A 13179-nucleotide genomic window follows, 5' to 3' on the forward strand; every position below is an offset into this window, starting at 1 on the left:
GGAAACTTTACACTGGACTGCAAGCAACATGGATTATGTGCCTCTCCTCTCTTCCTCCAGACTCTGGGACCTTGATTTCCAAAGAAAATGCAACATTTACTTTCATCAGAGAACATAACTTTGGCCCACTCAGCAGCAGTCCAGTCCTTTTTGTCTTTAGGCCAGGCGAGACGCTTCTGACGCTGTGTCTTGTTCAAGAGTGGCTTGACACAAGGAATGCGACAGCTGAAACCCATGTCTTGCATACGTCTGTGCGTGGTGGTTCTTGAAGCACTGACTCCAGCTGCAGTCCACTCTTTGTGAATCTCCCCCATATTTTTTAATGGGTTTTGTTTCACAATCCTCTCCAGGGTAGGGTTATCCCTATTGCTTGTACACTTTTTTCTACCACATCTTTTCCTTCCCTTCACCTCTCTATTAATGTGCTTGGACACAGATCTCTGTGAACAGCCAGCCTCTTTAGCAATGACCTTTTGTGTCTTGCCCTCCTTGTGCAAGATGTCAATGGTCATCTTTTGGACAGCTGTCAAGTCAGCAGTCTTCCCCATGATTGTGTAGCCTACAGAACTAGACTGAGAGACCATTTAAAGGCCTTTCCAGATGTTTTGAGTTAGTTATAGCTGATTAGAGTGTGGCAGGTGTCTTCAATATTGAACCTTTTCACAATTTTTTAATCTTGGGGTTTTCATTTGTTGTCAGTTATAATCATCAAAATTAAAAGGAATGAACACTTGAAATATATCAGTCTGTGTGTAATAAATTAATATAATATCCAAATTTCACTTTTGGAATGGAATTACTGAAATAAATCAACTTTTTGATGATATTCTAATTATATGACCAGCACCTGTATATATATAATTATACACAGTATGTGTGTGTGTGTGTAGCCTATATACACACACACAACATTATAAACACACAAAATATGCACTAAATAAATAAAATATGTGGCAGGAATCATCTGAAACGGACATGTTTTTGTTTCGTTTGTGTGCACATGTACACAATGCAATATCATTTAAAAAACGAGATATGAACAAGGTCATTTTAAGAAATGGCCGAGGAACACAATAGACAGAAACCCTAAAAAAGCCCTAAAAATATTGAGTAAAATGATGTTCATTAAGTTGCCTAATCTTTTTAGACTTTTGATGGTAGTCTTAAACTGTTGATAAGGCCAAAGCAGCATATTCCATAGCACAGTGGAAACATGCTATTAATTCTTCTTATTCCTCTACAACCAAGAAGCAGAGACAAACTGATTAAAAACCAAGCTTTTCTTAACCAACGTGTCATAATCAAGAGTCTTCATCTATTCTGAACACGCTGCATTCATCAAGTCTTTTGATTGTGAAGTGGAAAATTACAGCACCACATTCTCACAGAAGAAAACAACTTTTTAGCTACATCTATTAGCATTTGAGCACATAATGAGCATTTGTAGAAGTGAGCACTTTCTGGAATAAGTGGGAAATTATTTGCTTCGCATAAATCATATATTATACTGGAATAGCAAAGAGAGTTAATAAAACATGAATGCATTGGGATTCATGTCATTCACATCAGGCCAAAAGGTGCAAAAAGCTCAATCAAGAATTAATAAAAAATTGTAGGGATGAAAAACAAAGCTTGCATTCAGGAAAAATATACAATCCTGTCCAGAAAAAATACTTTTGTGAATATTAAGCAGGATCATAAAGCCAATTAGCTTACACTATGAATTTATTTACTGGCCCAAAAATACACAGACAAGTTTCCCACAGTGATGAGTATTTTTTATTTTTCTGATGAAGAAGCTTTCCCTGGATCAAACAACTTCAGCTTCGATACACCCGAACAAATGTTCTTTAAATTAAAACCCCTTAATAAGCAAGTCAAAAACAGATGATTAAGAGTCACGTCTGTTAAGTCCTTAAAGGGTTTACTGTTAGATTACAGACACCGGATGAGTGTCTTCCAATTCACGAAATATCCCTTTGTCCACTGGTTCTCAATCCTCCCGTTTTCTTGTCACTGACCCATTAAAGATCAGGAAAAGACTGAGTAGCAGCAATGGAAGGGCAGGTGTCATTCACACACTGTCCCGCTCATATGAGAAACTGATGGAGGAGATGAGAGCAGCCGGATGTGGTGTTTATTGTCTTCTATTTCCCCTTTTACAAATGTACACATCCTTAACTAATCAGAATAATTAACCTTAAAATCCTTCGATTTGCACCAAGCCTAAATGTCCATTATATGCTGCCATTTTAGTAAAAAATAATGACATTTACAATAATCTAAATAAAATATTAAATAAAATAATATGAGTTCAGTTTGTTGTGACGCAATTAATGAATGGAAGCAAAGGACAGGTAAACTTTCTGTCTGTTCCTGCGTGTTATTAGGAGGGTTCGAGTTGAAACTTGGGATGAATTACAGTTCGGTTGTATTTTTGCAAGCTGAAGAGCAGGACAAAAGGCGTTCTCTCTTTTACACACACATTCACGCTCGCTCTAGGGCCGTTAGACAGGTGAAAAGTGAAATGAACTGTAGCTAGAATCACTGTCATCTGTGTGCATTCACTCTGAGGGGAAATTGCACTTCTCTCCACTCTTCCAGTTCCAACTGGTCCTTACTCTTTGATCTAGAACAGTACAAACATCAGCATTAACAAGCGTCACATTCTCATGATGCAGTATCAAAAAATGCTGATGAATACAAGACGTATGCTTTTTGCAACAGGAATGTGCTTAGTGAGAAAAGGTGGACATGTAGTGCGTTTTACCTCTGTGACAACTCCAGCAGCAATGGTGGATCCCACATATCTCAGCATGAACCGCCCCAGTTCTTTATAGTCCTTATAGAGCTCTAGAGCCACAGGCCTCTGCGTTTGAATCTCCACAACTGCGTTCTGTCCTTTACTCAAACACCTGCACAACATTTATATTACACTGACAATGAATCTCCAGCGAAAACAGCATTCTGAACCATCATTAAGGAATAGTTCATTCAAAAATGATATTAAAAAGTGGCAACTGACAACAAACACCATTGGTCCTTGCTTGTGTCAATGCCAATCACCAACCTGGAAAATGGGTCTCATTTTAATATTACTTAACACATAAAATATTAATAAATACTAATATAGTCATTTTAAGTGCTATTGTCATTTTTATTAGTTTTTGTTTTTTTATATTTCCATCTAGCTTTAATTATTTTTAGTTCAGCTTTAGCTTTAATAGTTTTAGTACTTCAACTTTAACTTATTTCACTTATTTGCCAATGCAAAATTTCACATTTAAGTTTCTTAAGTTTTACATCTTCTATTTATATTTTAGCTTTATTTCAATTACTGAAATGCATTTTTAAAAAAGTTTCAGTTTTAGTTAATAACAACAACAGTAGCTATGTTTCCATCCACATATTTTTAAGCAGATTTGGTGATGTCCCATTAAAAAAAATATTCTGAATGAATACACCAAGATGTGCATAAATTCTAAAAATGCATTTATAAAAATATGTATGCCCTCAGTTGAGTTGAGACATGCACATAAACTATGATGTAAACACATTTACCAAATAAAATCGCTTGATGCACAACAAAAAAGTCATGTTACTTTGCCTCAACAGAGGATGTGATTTGGATAACCCGACTAACCAGCTGACGAATTTCATTGTACAGCATCTCAAATGTTGCTTTGGTCATTCTGTAATGCGTGAGCCAAAGTCTGTCAATAGAATTTCCTTAAATTCCCTCCCAGAAGCTTCTCAATCTCACATGATTGTGTTCCCAAACACCAGGCTTCCAAACGCAAGATAACATGACGTCATTTACTGTGTTTCGTCTGTGAGCTCTGAGACGCAAGTCATTTATTATGTAGGAAAAAAAGAGCCATTGTAGCTTCCCCGATTGCAGCAACTTCCATTTTTATTACAGGTATTTTGCGCCGATATTAGAATATTTAGTAAATTCACAACTTTGGATGGAAACAGCTACTGATGCAGAAGGGTGAATAAGATTTCAGAGCAAAATATTTTTGTTAAAAAAAAAGTATTTTGTGTTCATCATACAAATAGTGTTATATGGATTCAGGGGACTTGTACTATAGCACACAAGGACTACTTTTACTATACTTCAATTATGCTTTTTTATCCCCAGAGTATGACAGTTGGTGTTCACTTTAATGCAATTTTTATATGGAAATGAGCACATTCTTCAAAGCTTTTGATTCACTGAAGAAAGTCATACTGGTTTGGAACAACATCAGGGTGAATAAATAATCTTTTGACTTTGTGTAACATACTGTATGATTCCATGTCATTCATCCACTTACTTTGGTTTCTTCTTGAGAACTTCTCCACTGCTCTTGTGTAATATACTGACTAACTTCCTAATAGTGGCCGGTTCGCTTACAGTCTGATAATGCAACAGCACCTGGCAATCAAACACAAAATACAAGGAATTGTTGACAAATGCACTTGCACATCCTACATAAAAACAAGCAGAAATGATCAAATACTAGAAGTTTGAGCGCAGAGAGAGTGTTTTCTCACAGGGAAGCCTTGCGTGATGGGAAGTTCTATATTAAAGAGAAGAATTCTTGCTCGGAATCTTGTGCAGGCTCTGATGGGCTCTTTGGGATCACAGAATATACATCCAATGCTAGAGAGAAAAACATGATCATAAAGAATCATAAGCACCCAAAGAAAGTTTTCTAATCAAGTATTATGTAATATAATCAAAATATTATATAACCACAATATTACAGTTTACTCTAAGGAAAAGAATGCTTTCAACACCAGTGATTTATTCCACACTCACTTTATTTTGATGATGTCCATGCCTGTTACAGTTAGACTGACATGATCACCAGCAGCTGCCCAGTCTAATGCTTCATCATGGAGAGTGATCCCTAGAGAGAGAGACGACTGGATTTTAAGAATGCATCACTTTTTCTTTTTCTTTTTCTTTTTTTTAAAATAAGAAATAATTGCCAAATAGGGCTTGGCAATACATTACCATTCAAAAGTTTGCGGTCTAAAAACTCTCTGTGTCGCATTTACAACAATTCAAATCCCTCAGTTGTTGATTCTTGTTTTATTACAAGCTCTGTTGTGTTCTCTGCTGGGGAAAAAAGTCGACTGTTGTTGTTTTTTAATGAGTGATTCCCCGGAGGTTTGAGATTTAGCTGCTCACTGTCACATTGTGACAACTAATATATGCTACTATCACATCATACATGCGTCAAAGAAGCAGGAGCAACCATCCTGTCAGGTCTAAAATATAAACACTTCACTTGTAATAGGCTAACCATAGTGAATTAGGGTGAGACAGAGGGATTGATGATGTTTTGAAATTTTGTTCATTTTGAAAAATGTATATTGTACAAGCCTTAAATCCTTTCAATTAATCATCTGATAAACTGTTTGTGCCATTACTCAAAAATGCTTTATAAATTAAAAAGTTTTAGTAAAAACAGACATGATTATTGCATATTATAGCACACTGCATATTTATATATTGCATTTTACAATAGCCTGTATTGTTACTATGGCTGTCGAGCGATTTACTTTTTTTTTTTATCTAATAATTACAAAATGTGGTGATGAATTAATTATATTAATGGCAAATTAATCACATCAAATTTGGCTGAGAAATTACCCCCAAAAGTTAATTTGAAGTTATTATTGTGTTAAAGGAGAAAAGTATTAAATAGACATTACAAAAAGTAGATTTAGAAATAAATATTATATTTGATTCATCATAGAATTCATTAAACGTACACTTTTAGGCTACAACAGCCATGAGGGTGAGTAAATGACAGAATTTTCATTTTTGGGTTAACTATACCTTTAATGTTTTTTTTTATTAATATGGAATATGATATTGTTCTTTTACTGAAATAATACACTAAATAAGAAACAAACTGCCAGTAGGTGGCACTAAATGTCTAAATAAATAAGTCATTGAGTCATTCGATTTGTTCAAACGGCTGATTCATTCATGAATTAAGTAAACGGCTCTCTTTATGAATGGGGCCATTGAATCATTGATTCACGATTGATTTGTTCAAAATGCTAATTCATTCAGAAACACCACTGTGTTGCTTGGAGACACACAATCAGTACCGCTGCTAGACATTTTGGTGCCCTAAGCATAATTCCTTTATGGTGCCCCCCGCCCCCGGGGAAAAAAAAAACGTTTATTTTTACCGGTTTAACTTTAACTTTTTAACGCGCAATCCAACGGAACACTGAGGCGGCGGCGGCACCATCGTTACTTTCTAGAGCAATTAAATACTCTTGTTCCGTCTGTCTTGTTATATACATCCCTAAAAAGTGCCTAATAATATTTCTATAATGAAATAATATCGGCACTATAATTATTATGACTACGATATGATTGATTTTTCATTAGGCTATTTTTGGTGCCCCCCTCAGCACTTGGTGCCCTACGCACAGCGCGTGATGCGCGTGGTGGGAGCGGCGGCGCTGCACACAATCGTTCTGCTTTGGCTTTACATGTAACGTTTTCGTGGACAAAAACAGACAATATTGTGTCTAAAACACAACAATAGTAACTTATTTATTGAACTGTTGTATAAAATCAGTTGCACTCGTGCTATTCAGGATAAAAACAGCACTCGTGGGATATTGTGCTCATGCTCGAACGATATTGCTAAACTATATACTATATCATTTGATATAAATGAGACAAAGACATTCAGGGGCTATTGAATTTTGAATATTAAATTTTAGGGGTATATTAATGCATTCTATTGGCTCCATCACACAGTGAGTTGTTGTCCTGAATCACCATTAGTCTCGGCCTCAGATGTCACGCCCACAGACCGTTGGTGGAACATATAATGCATATGGTACACTTTTCTGGAAACACTTTAGGAGTTTCGAAGTCGCGATCTGATTGGTTGAATTCTACAGGATGTCCGTGAGACGTGTCTCTCGAGACTACATCACCATTAACTATATGAAATTTCAGATGACCTACATAGGTCTGGGGCGGGGCAGGTGTGTTATAAGTGTTCATTTTAACACATTATTTTTTATCCATAACTAATTAAATAAATCAACGTGTTAAATCAACAACCCTATTTGTTATATTGGTTCAAGGAAACGATTAAATGTAATTATTCTTTTTTTTCAGTTATAAAAAAAATCTATGTGGAAAACATGCCTATAACTAGATTTTGTTCTGTATTTTACTGCTTGAATTAAACAAATATATATATATATATACACTGGCAAATGCCAAAATTGTGCATGTCTACTACATTCAGCATCCATTTCTTAGTCACAGGACTGGAAAAAAGCTGTAAGACAGTATTAACCAGTAATCACGGTGCTTTATGAAAACACCAGAAGAGGGTGCTGTTGCATATCCACCTAGCGCAATGCATGTCTCTATAAGTTGATAAAGCTGCCGTGTGTTTACCTTTAACAGTGCAGGTCTCATTAGGAGGTATGACCAGCGCTTTATCTCCTGTTTGAATGAAGCCAGCCTCGACCTTCCCCGTCACACAGAATCCAGAGCCCTGGTCTGAAAACAGTGAAATTGTTTAGGTGATCATGAAATAAAAACATCTCTGAACTGCCACTAACAGAATAAGGGGTTTGTTTCATATTTTTGAAAACATGGGAGTATTTGCACAAAATCTAACAAAATCCAATATTTATGCATTTATATTTTGTACACTTTGCTTTTATGTGGGTTCCCATGCTGACCTTTGAAGACGTCCGAGACACAAAGCCTGAACGGCTTCTCCACTGACCTCTGGGGAGGTTTAAATGCATCTGCAAAAAGACAGAAAGAGAGAGATGAGGAAAGATGCAGTGGCCTGAAGGTTTTCTGTTTGCCTCATCAAGTTTTGATGAGTCAAAGTAAAACTGCTGAGGATTGTCACAGCTAGAGCCACCAATCAGATCAGAATCATGACACAAGAGTTTCTGTGAAAACATTCTAGACTTACACACTCATCCATGTGCGTGAACATAGAAGTGCCCGTTCAAACATGATGCAGAAGAATTTAAATTTTTGAACTTCCAATTTTTTTAAATCTTTTATAATTCATTTGCATGATTATTGAAGGGGGAAAAACACTGGTGCTGAAATGATTTGGTCAATTTACACGCAGTTACACCTTCTAGAGACCATATTATCATTATCTACTCACCTAGTCTGGTTAAAACCAGACCCTTCTCAGTCGTAACCGAGTTAGGGTCTGGGGAAGGTTCATTCACAGCTCATTTCCAAAGGGGCGTCACCAACGGACATCGCTCAAATACCTCTGGGCGCAATTGGATAGACCTTAAAACCAATCACATCGATTGTCATCTTGTAAAGCCCGACCCAACGTTTGTGATTGGTGCCTCGATTTGGAAAGATTGGAAATGAGCTTGAATGGGCTCTTCGCCAGACTAACTTGCAGAGCAAATCTAAATTTGCCGGAAGTTCGTCTGGGTTTTCCCAGGCTACTACTCACCCTCATGTTACACAAAACATTTTTTAACACAAAAAAAAGAAAAGAATTATCAAAATGTCAAAGCTTCTCTATTAAAAATGTGCCTGGTTTATCAAAAATAATAAAGCAACTATACATTATATTGTATTTTTGTAATATTTTACATTATATTCTAATATATTATACTGTATACATACTATAAGTGCACGCAAATAGAATTGCACAAATGTGTCCACATAAACAAACACACCCACCTATCTGTTCCAGTAGGCATGGTCCGGTGTACCAGACTGTAAGGTCTGCTACTTTGCTCCTAGTGGTAAGATTCTCTCCTGATAGGCCACTGGTAGGGATGTAATACACATCAGAATCCTGCAAAGACAAGCACATTTGTAACACATGGCCAGCACAGATCATTTCTATAGAAGCATGTGCTGTTGACTGATCAAATCAACTTGCAAGGTGGAAATGGGCCATGAAATGTTGCTTTACATTCCCAAACCATTTATAACCCACATTTTACAGGCCACAATTACACCTCTTGCTAGCACATCAGAGGTGACACGTACAATACAACACGTTTTGTTTAGACAAAACAAATTTAGGACCCATCTTTGTATGTCGAATAATTCCATGTACAAATTTCGAGCTAAGTTTAGTCAGTTCTCTAGTTATTAATTTTTATTATTTATTAGCTATTCGATTTAAGTGCTTATTGTAAATTTATTAAATTATTTTATTTAGTGAATTTGTATTTGTGTATATAGTTCTACAATCAAAGTGTATCAATTTTGGGTGTGGGTGATGTTATATTTCGCCTAGTGCACCAGAATTGCTACTGAGAGCTGAATTTACATTTAAAATTTTCTTTAGGAAACTCTTTTCTGCAAAAAAAAAGTGCACACCACACTCATATTATTTTAGAAACTAGACATAGTAGAAATAAGTTGAGCAAAGCTGAAACTAGTAAAAAAGTTGAGGCCTGCAGTAAGTTTCTCTTCCGTAGCTCATATTTCATTATTACAATGAATAATCTTTTTTTCTCTTCATTTTTTGAAGAGTACTGTAATTTTTCACCCATTCTCACATATAAAATATGTATATTAAACAAACACGGATGGCTTTGGAACGAGGATAAGTATAAAAATGACAGAATTCTTAATTTTATATATACTTTATATCAGCTCCATCCAAATGGAGATATTTAGCAAAATATTAAAATAGCAATTCTTTACTAAAACTTTCAGGAATATGACAAAAGCATTTCAACATGGAAGTAATTTATCATTTACATGACGCAAAAGTTAGTGTTATGTAAGGAACAAACCAAAATTAAAATTCTTTTCTGTTCTCACCCACCTTATAGCTCATTTGAGCTCAATTATATATTATTGATTATATATTAATATATACTGTATTTGTGCATGACATGGCATGTCAAAATATACTGCAAACAGGTTTGATGTGTTTTATGATAATATTTAAAGATTTTTATCAATTGAAAAGCTATATCACACACAAAGCTATATCATATAAAGAGCTAAAAAAACAGCACACTGGACATTTTACAAAATATACTCATTTCCACAAAACCATTTATATAACTTTTTTCTTTCATATGCATTTGCAACACATAAAAATGGAAAATCAGACAGAAAAGACTGACAAGTATCAGCATTTAAGCTGATATTGTGTCAGATTCAATCAGAAAATGCAAGACATATTTTTTAGGTTTGAATTGCAGTTTCTGGATGTCTCATTGATCAGATAAACATTCACTTTATCCTGAAGCACCAACAGAAAACTCAGGCACTTAAATGAAAGTAACACAAAACATTTGGGGGGAATTACCAAAGTACAAAATGCACAGGGGAAAAATATATAAACATCCTCCATGTGCACAGACTGCATTACCTTAAAACCAGCCTGCTTTAGAAAGTGACCGAGCTTAGAGATGATTTCCTGGAACCTCTCTTGCTGCCAGTTAACCTGCAGACACCACACACACACACACACACACGACGTGATGAGCAAACATGGTGGGAGTGGGATAGAAGCATGGTTCTCAGACATAAATAAAATCATGATTGACATTGCCGTGGTTACTGTACGCTGTTGTGGTTCCCATGGTTACCCACCTGGTCCATCTTGTTGACAGCAACAGCAAGCTGCGTGACTCCGAGGGATCGAACCAGCAGGCCGTGCTCGCGGGTCTGCCCCCCTGCCTCAAATCCGGCCTCAAACTCCCCACGGCTGGCATCTACGACTAACACAGCTACATCTGCCTGCAAAACACACACATACTCCACCTCAAACACTCTGCGACCAGCATCCATCACTAATAACACCTGCTAAGACACCCAAACATTACAGAAACGCACACAAACACTTCTTATACTTTAAAGTCAAAATGAAATGTCACTCAAACAATTGCACGGCACTCTGGAATACTTGATTCTGATTGATCAGTCACAACTTTCGAAGTGTGTTATTCCCCGATAACAATAGTCATAAATAGCAATGCTAAATAACAAAGGCCATCTGGGTATATGAAGCCTGTGCGTCTTCTATGTCTCTCGTATCACACCGTGGACTCGCTCTCGCTTGATTCATACAAACGCAGCTGCTGCCATCTTGCGTCTGTGTTACATTTATCGATTGCATTGAAAATGAAATTGGAGGACTTCAGTATTAATAGTACTGTAATATCACTGTTGTGTTCATCTACTGATAATTATAAGATAATAAACAGGTCAAATCTCAAATCAATGTCTTGCATCTATATATCTAGCAACTGTTTTCTTCACAGAAGCTTTATTTTTAGTAAGCTAATAAAATATTTCACAAGAAATAAATATTTTTTTTGTGTCCAATTATTCACTTACATGGTAAGTAACCATGTAATAAGCAGGATAATGTAAATCGAGCCGGTTGTTATAGCAAAATAAAAATTCGTCAGAGTTTATTCTGTGATAACCAGCTGGATGTACATTATCCTACACGCACATACATACATGTACATATTGTGTGTATATATAGGATCCCGTTATCGATATTGCTTTGTCATGTCAATTTCAACTTCCGTCATCATACAGAAATAGTCTAGACCCAATACACACCCACCTGCAATACACACACACCCACTTGCCCCCAAAAACCCTTTCTCACCAGACTGACTAGAGGAAATGAGTAAATCAGACCAGCACATGTGACTAATTTCATTCACTGCATTTGTAAGTATCAGCCAAATCCAAACATACACACTCATATACGGAGTACTAGTGGTGGGGACACCCAAATCCACAAAGTAGTTGTTTCATTGAGACTTTACTGTGCACAAGAAATTATGCACAGACATCGGTTGTCCTCTCGTCAACTCGTGTACATGCAAAAAGAAAAAAGAAAAAACGAATAGGCAATAGATGAACAACCTGAAAGAGGATTCTATTAAACGATTAGTTCAAACAGAAGATCAAGTTCAGTCATTTACTCACTTTCCTGTCACTCTAAACCTATATGCCTTTCTTATGTGGAGGAATTCTGCAGGACCCTGTTTCATGCAGTTACAATGGGAACAGAAGCTTTCAAGCTCCAAAAAAACATGAAAGTATCATAAAAGAATGGACATATGACTTGTCTTCTAAAGTCATACAATAGCTTTATGTGTTTTGTGCATTGAGTCAGTGAGCTGAACCTGGGAACTGAATCAGTCTGACTGTGAATGATTCATTCAGACCTTTTTATTACCCAGATCAACTACTTCTTAAAGATCCAACTTCACAGAATGATTAAATCATAAATGCTACTGTTCATCACTCATGAACAACATTTTTTAGAGAACCACTTTTTTAGTTTAAAATATCTGCCTGATTCACACACAAAGCTATCATAAGACTTGAAATATAGTGTCTGGAACTTTTTTGGTATTTGTGTGTCCTTTTTTATGTCTGAAAGCTTTATTTGCTGCTTCAAATATTCAAAATTTCTCCTTGAGTGATGCAGGGAAGTTTGAGATGACATGGTTGTCAAGGTAAGGAAATGATGACCATTTTAATTTTTGGTTGCATTCAACTGAGCCTAAAGGAGGACATGGAAGTACCTGTGCCGCCCCTGTGATCATGTTCGGAATGAAGTCTTTGTGTCCTGGTGCGTCCATCAGAGTAACAACCTTCGAGTCCGTCTCAAACTTTGTCATGCCCACATCCATGGTCACTCCTCTGTGAAAGAGAGCAGAGGATGAACATATGAAGCTTGATTTGTGTAATATTTTTCAAGACAGAAATGACACCTGAGTGTTTGTATTAAACCAACCTGTCTCTTTCCTCTCCGGTCTCATCCAGTACCCACGCATAGGCGAACGAGGCCTTGCCAGCTTTCTTGGCCTCCTGCTCATATTTATGCATGGTTCTCTTATTAACGTTCCCCAGCAGATATAACAGATGACCCATGAGAGTGCTCTTACCAGCATCTACATGACCTACACACACAAACAAAGTTCAAGATCCATATTCACTACATATACAATGGTTTATCTAGTGACATTGATACCTATGATTGTTTATCTAACCACATTCATACAAGAGTTTGAGGGCCACCTCATAGTGTTTTATTCTTTTCTCACCAGGTAGTTAATTGGATGAATCAAAATAATACAATTAATTCAAATGTGAACTGGATGATAATGTGACTGGATGGACAGTGATAGAGAGCATAT

General features: G+C 36.4%; 1 protein-coding gene across 2 annotated transcripts in view; it reads right to left on the reverse strand.

The window, feature by feature from the left end:
- Positions 1-1756: 1756 nt before the first annotated feature.
- hbs1l (HBS1-like translational GTPase) overlaps positions 1757-13179 on the reverse strand; it is a 31936-nt gene continuing 20513 nt past the window's right edge. For both annotated transcript variants that reach the window (XM_077218542.1, XM_077218541.1), the window contains 12 exons: positions 12777-12942; positions 12565-12682; positions 10604-10750; positions 10380-10454; positions 8720-8837; positions 7729-7797; positions 7439-7543; positions 4808-4898; positions 4540-4648; positions 4320-4420; positions 2771-2915; positions 1757-2629 (listed from right to left, as the gene is read on the reverse strand). In XM_077218542.1, coding sequence (XP_077074657.1) covers positions 2618-2629; positions 2771-2915; positions 4320-4420; positions 4540-4648; positions 4808-4898; positions 7439-7543; positions 7729-7797; positions 8720-8837; positions 10380-10454; positions 10604-10750; positions 12565-12682; positions 12777-12942 — 1256 coding nt within the window. In that variant the 3' untranslated portion in view covers positions 1757-2617. The remainder of the gene's footprint in view (positions 2630-2770; positions 2916-4319; positions 4421-4539; positions 4649-4807; positions 4899-7438; positions 7544-7728; positions 7798-8719; positions 8838-10379; positions 10455-10603; positions 10751-12564; positions 12683-12776; positions 12943-13179) is intronic.

Source organism: Siphateles boraxobius, unplaced genomic scaffold (assembly GCF_051911475.1).
Source record: "Siphateles boraxobius isolate OS27281-9 unplaced genomic scaffold, OSU_SipBor_1 77, whole genome shotgun sequence".
In the NCBI taxonomy this organism is placed as follows: domain Eukaryota; kingdom Metazoa; phylum Chordata; class Actinopteri; order Cypriniformes; family Leuciscidae; genus Siphateles; species Siphateles boraxobius.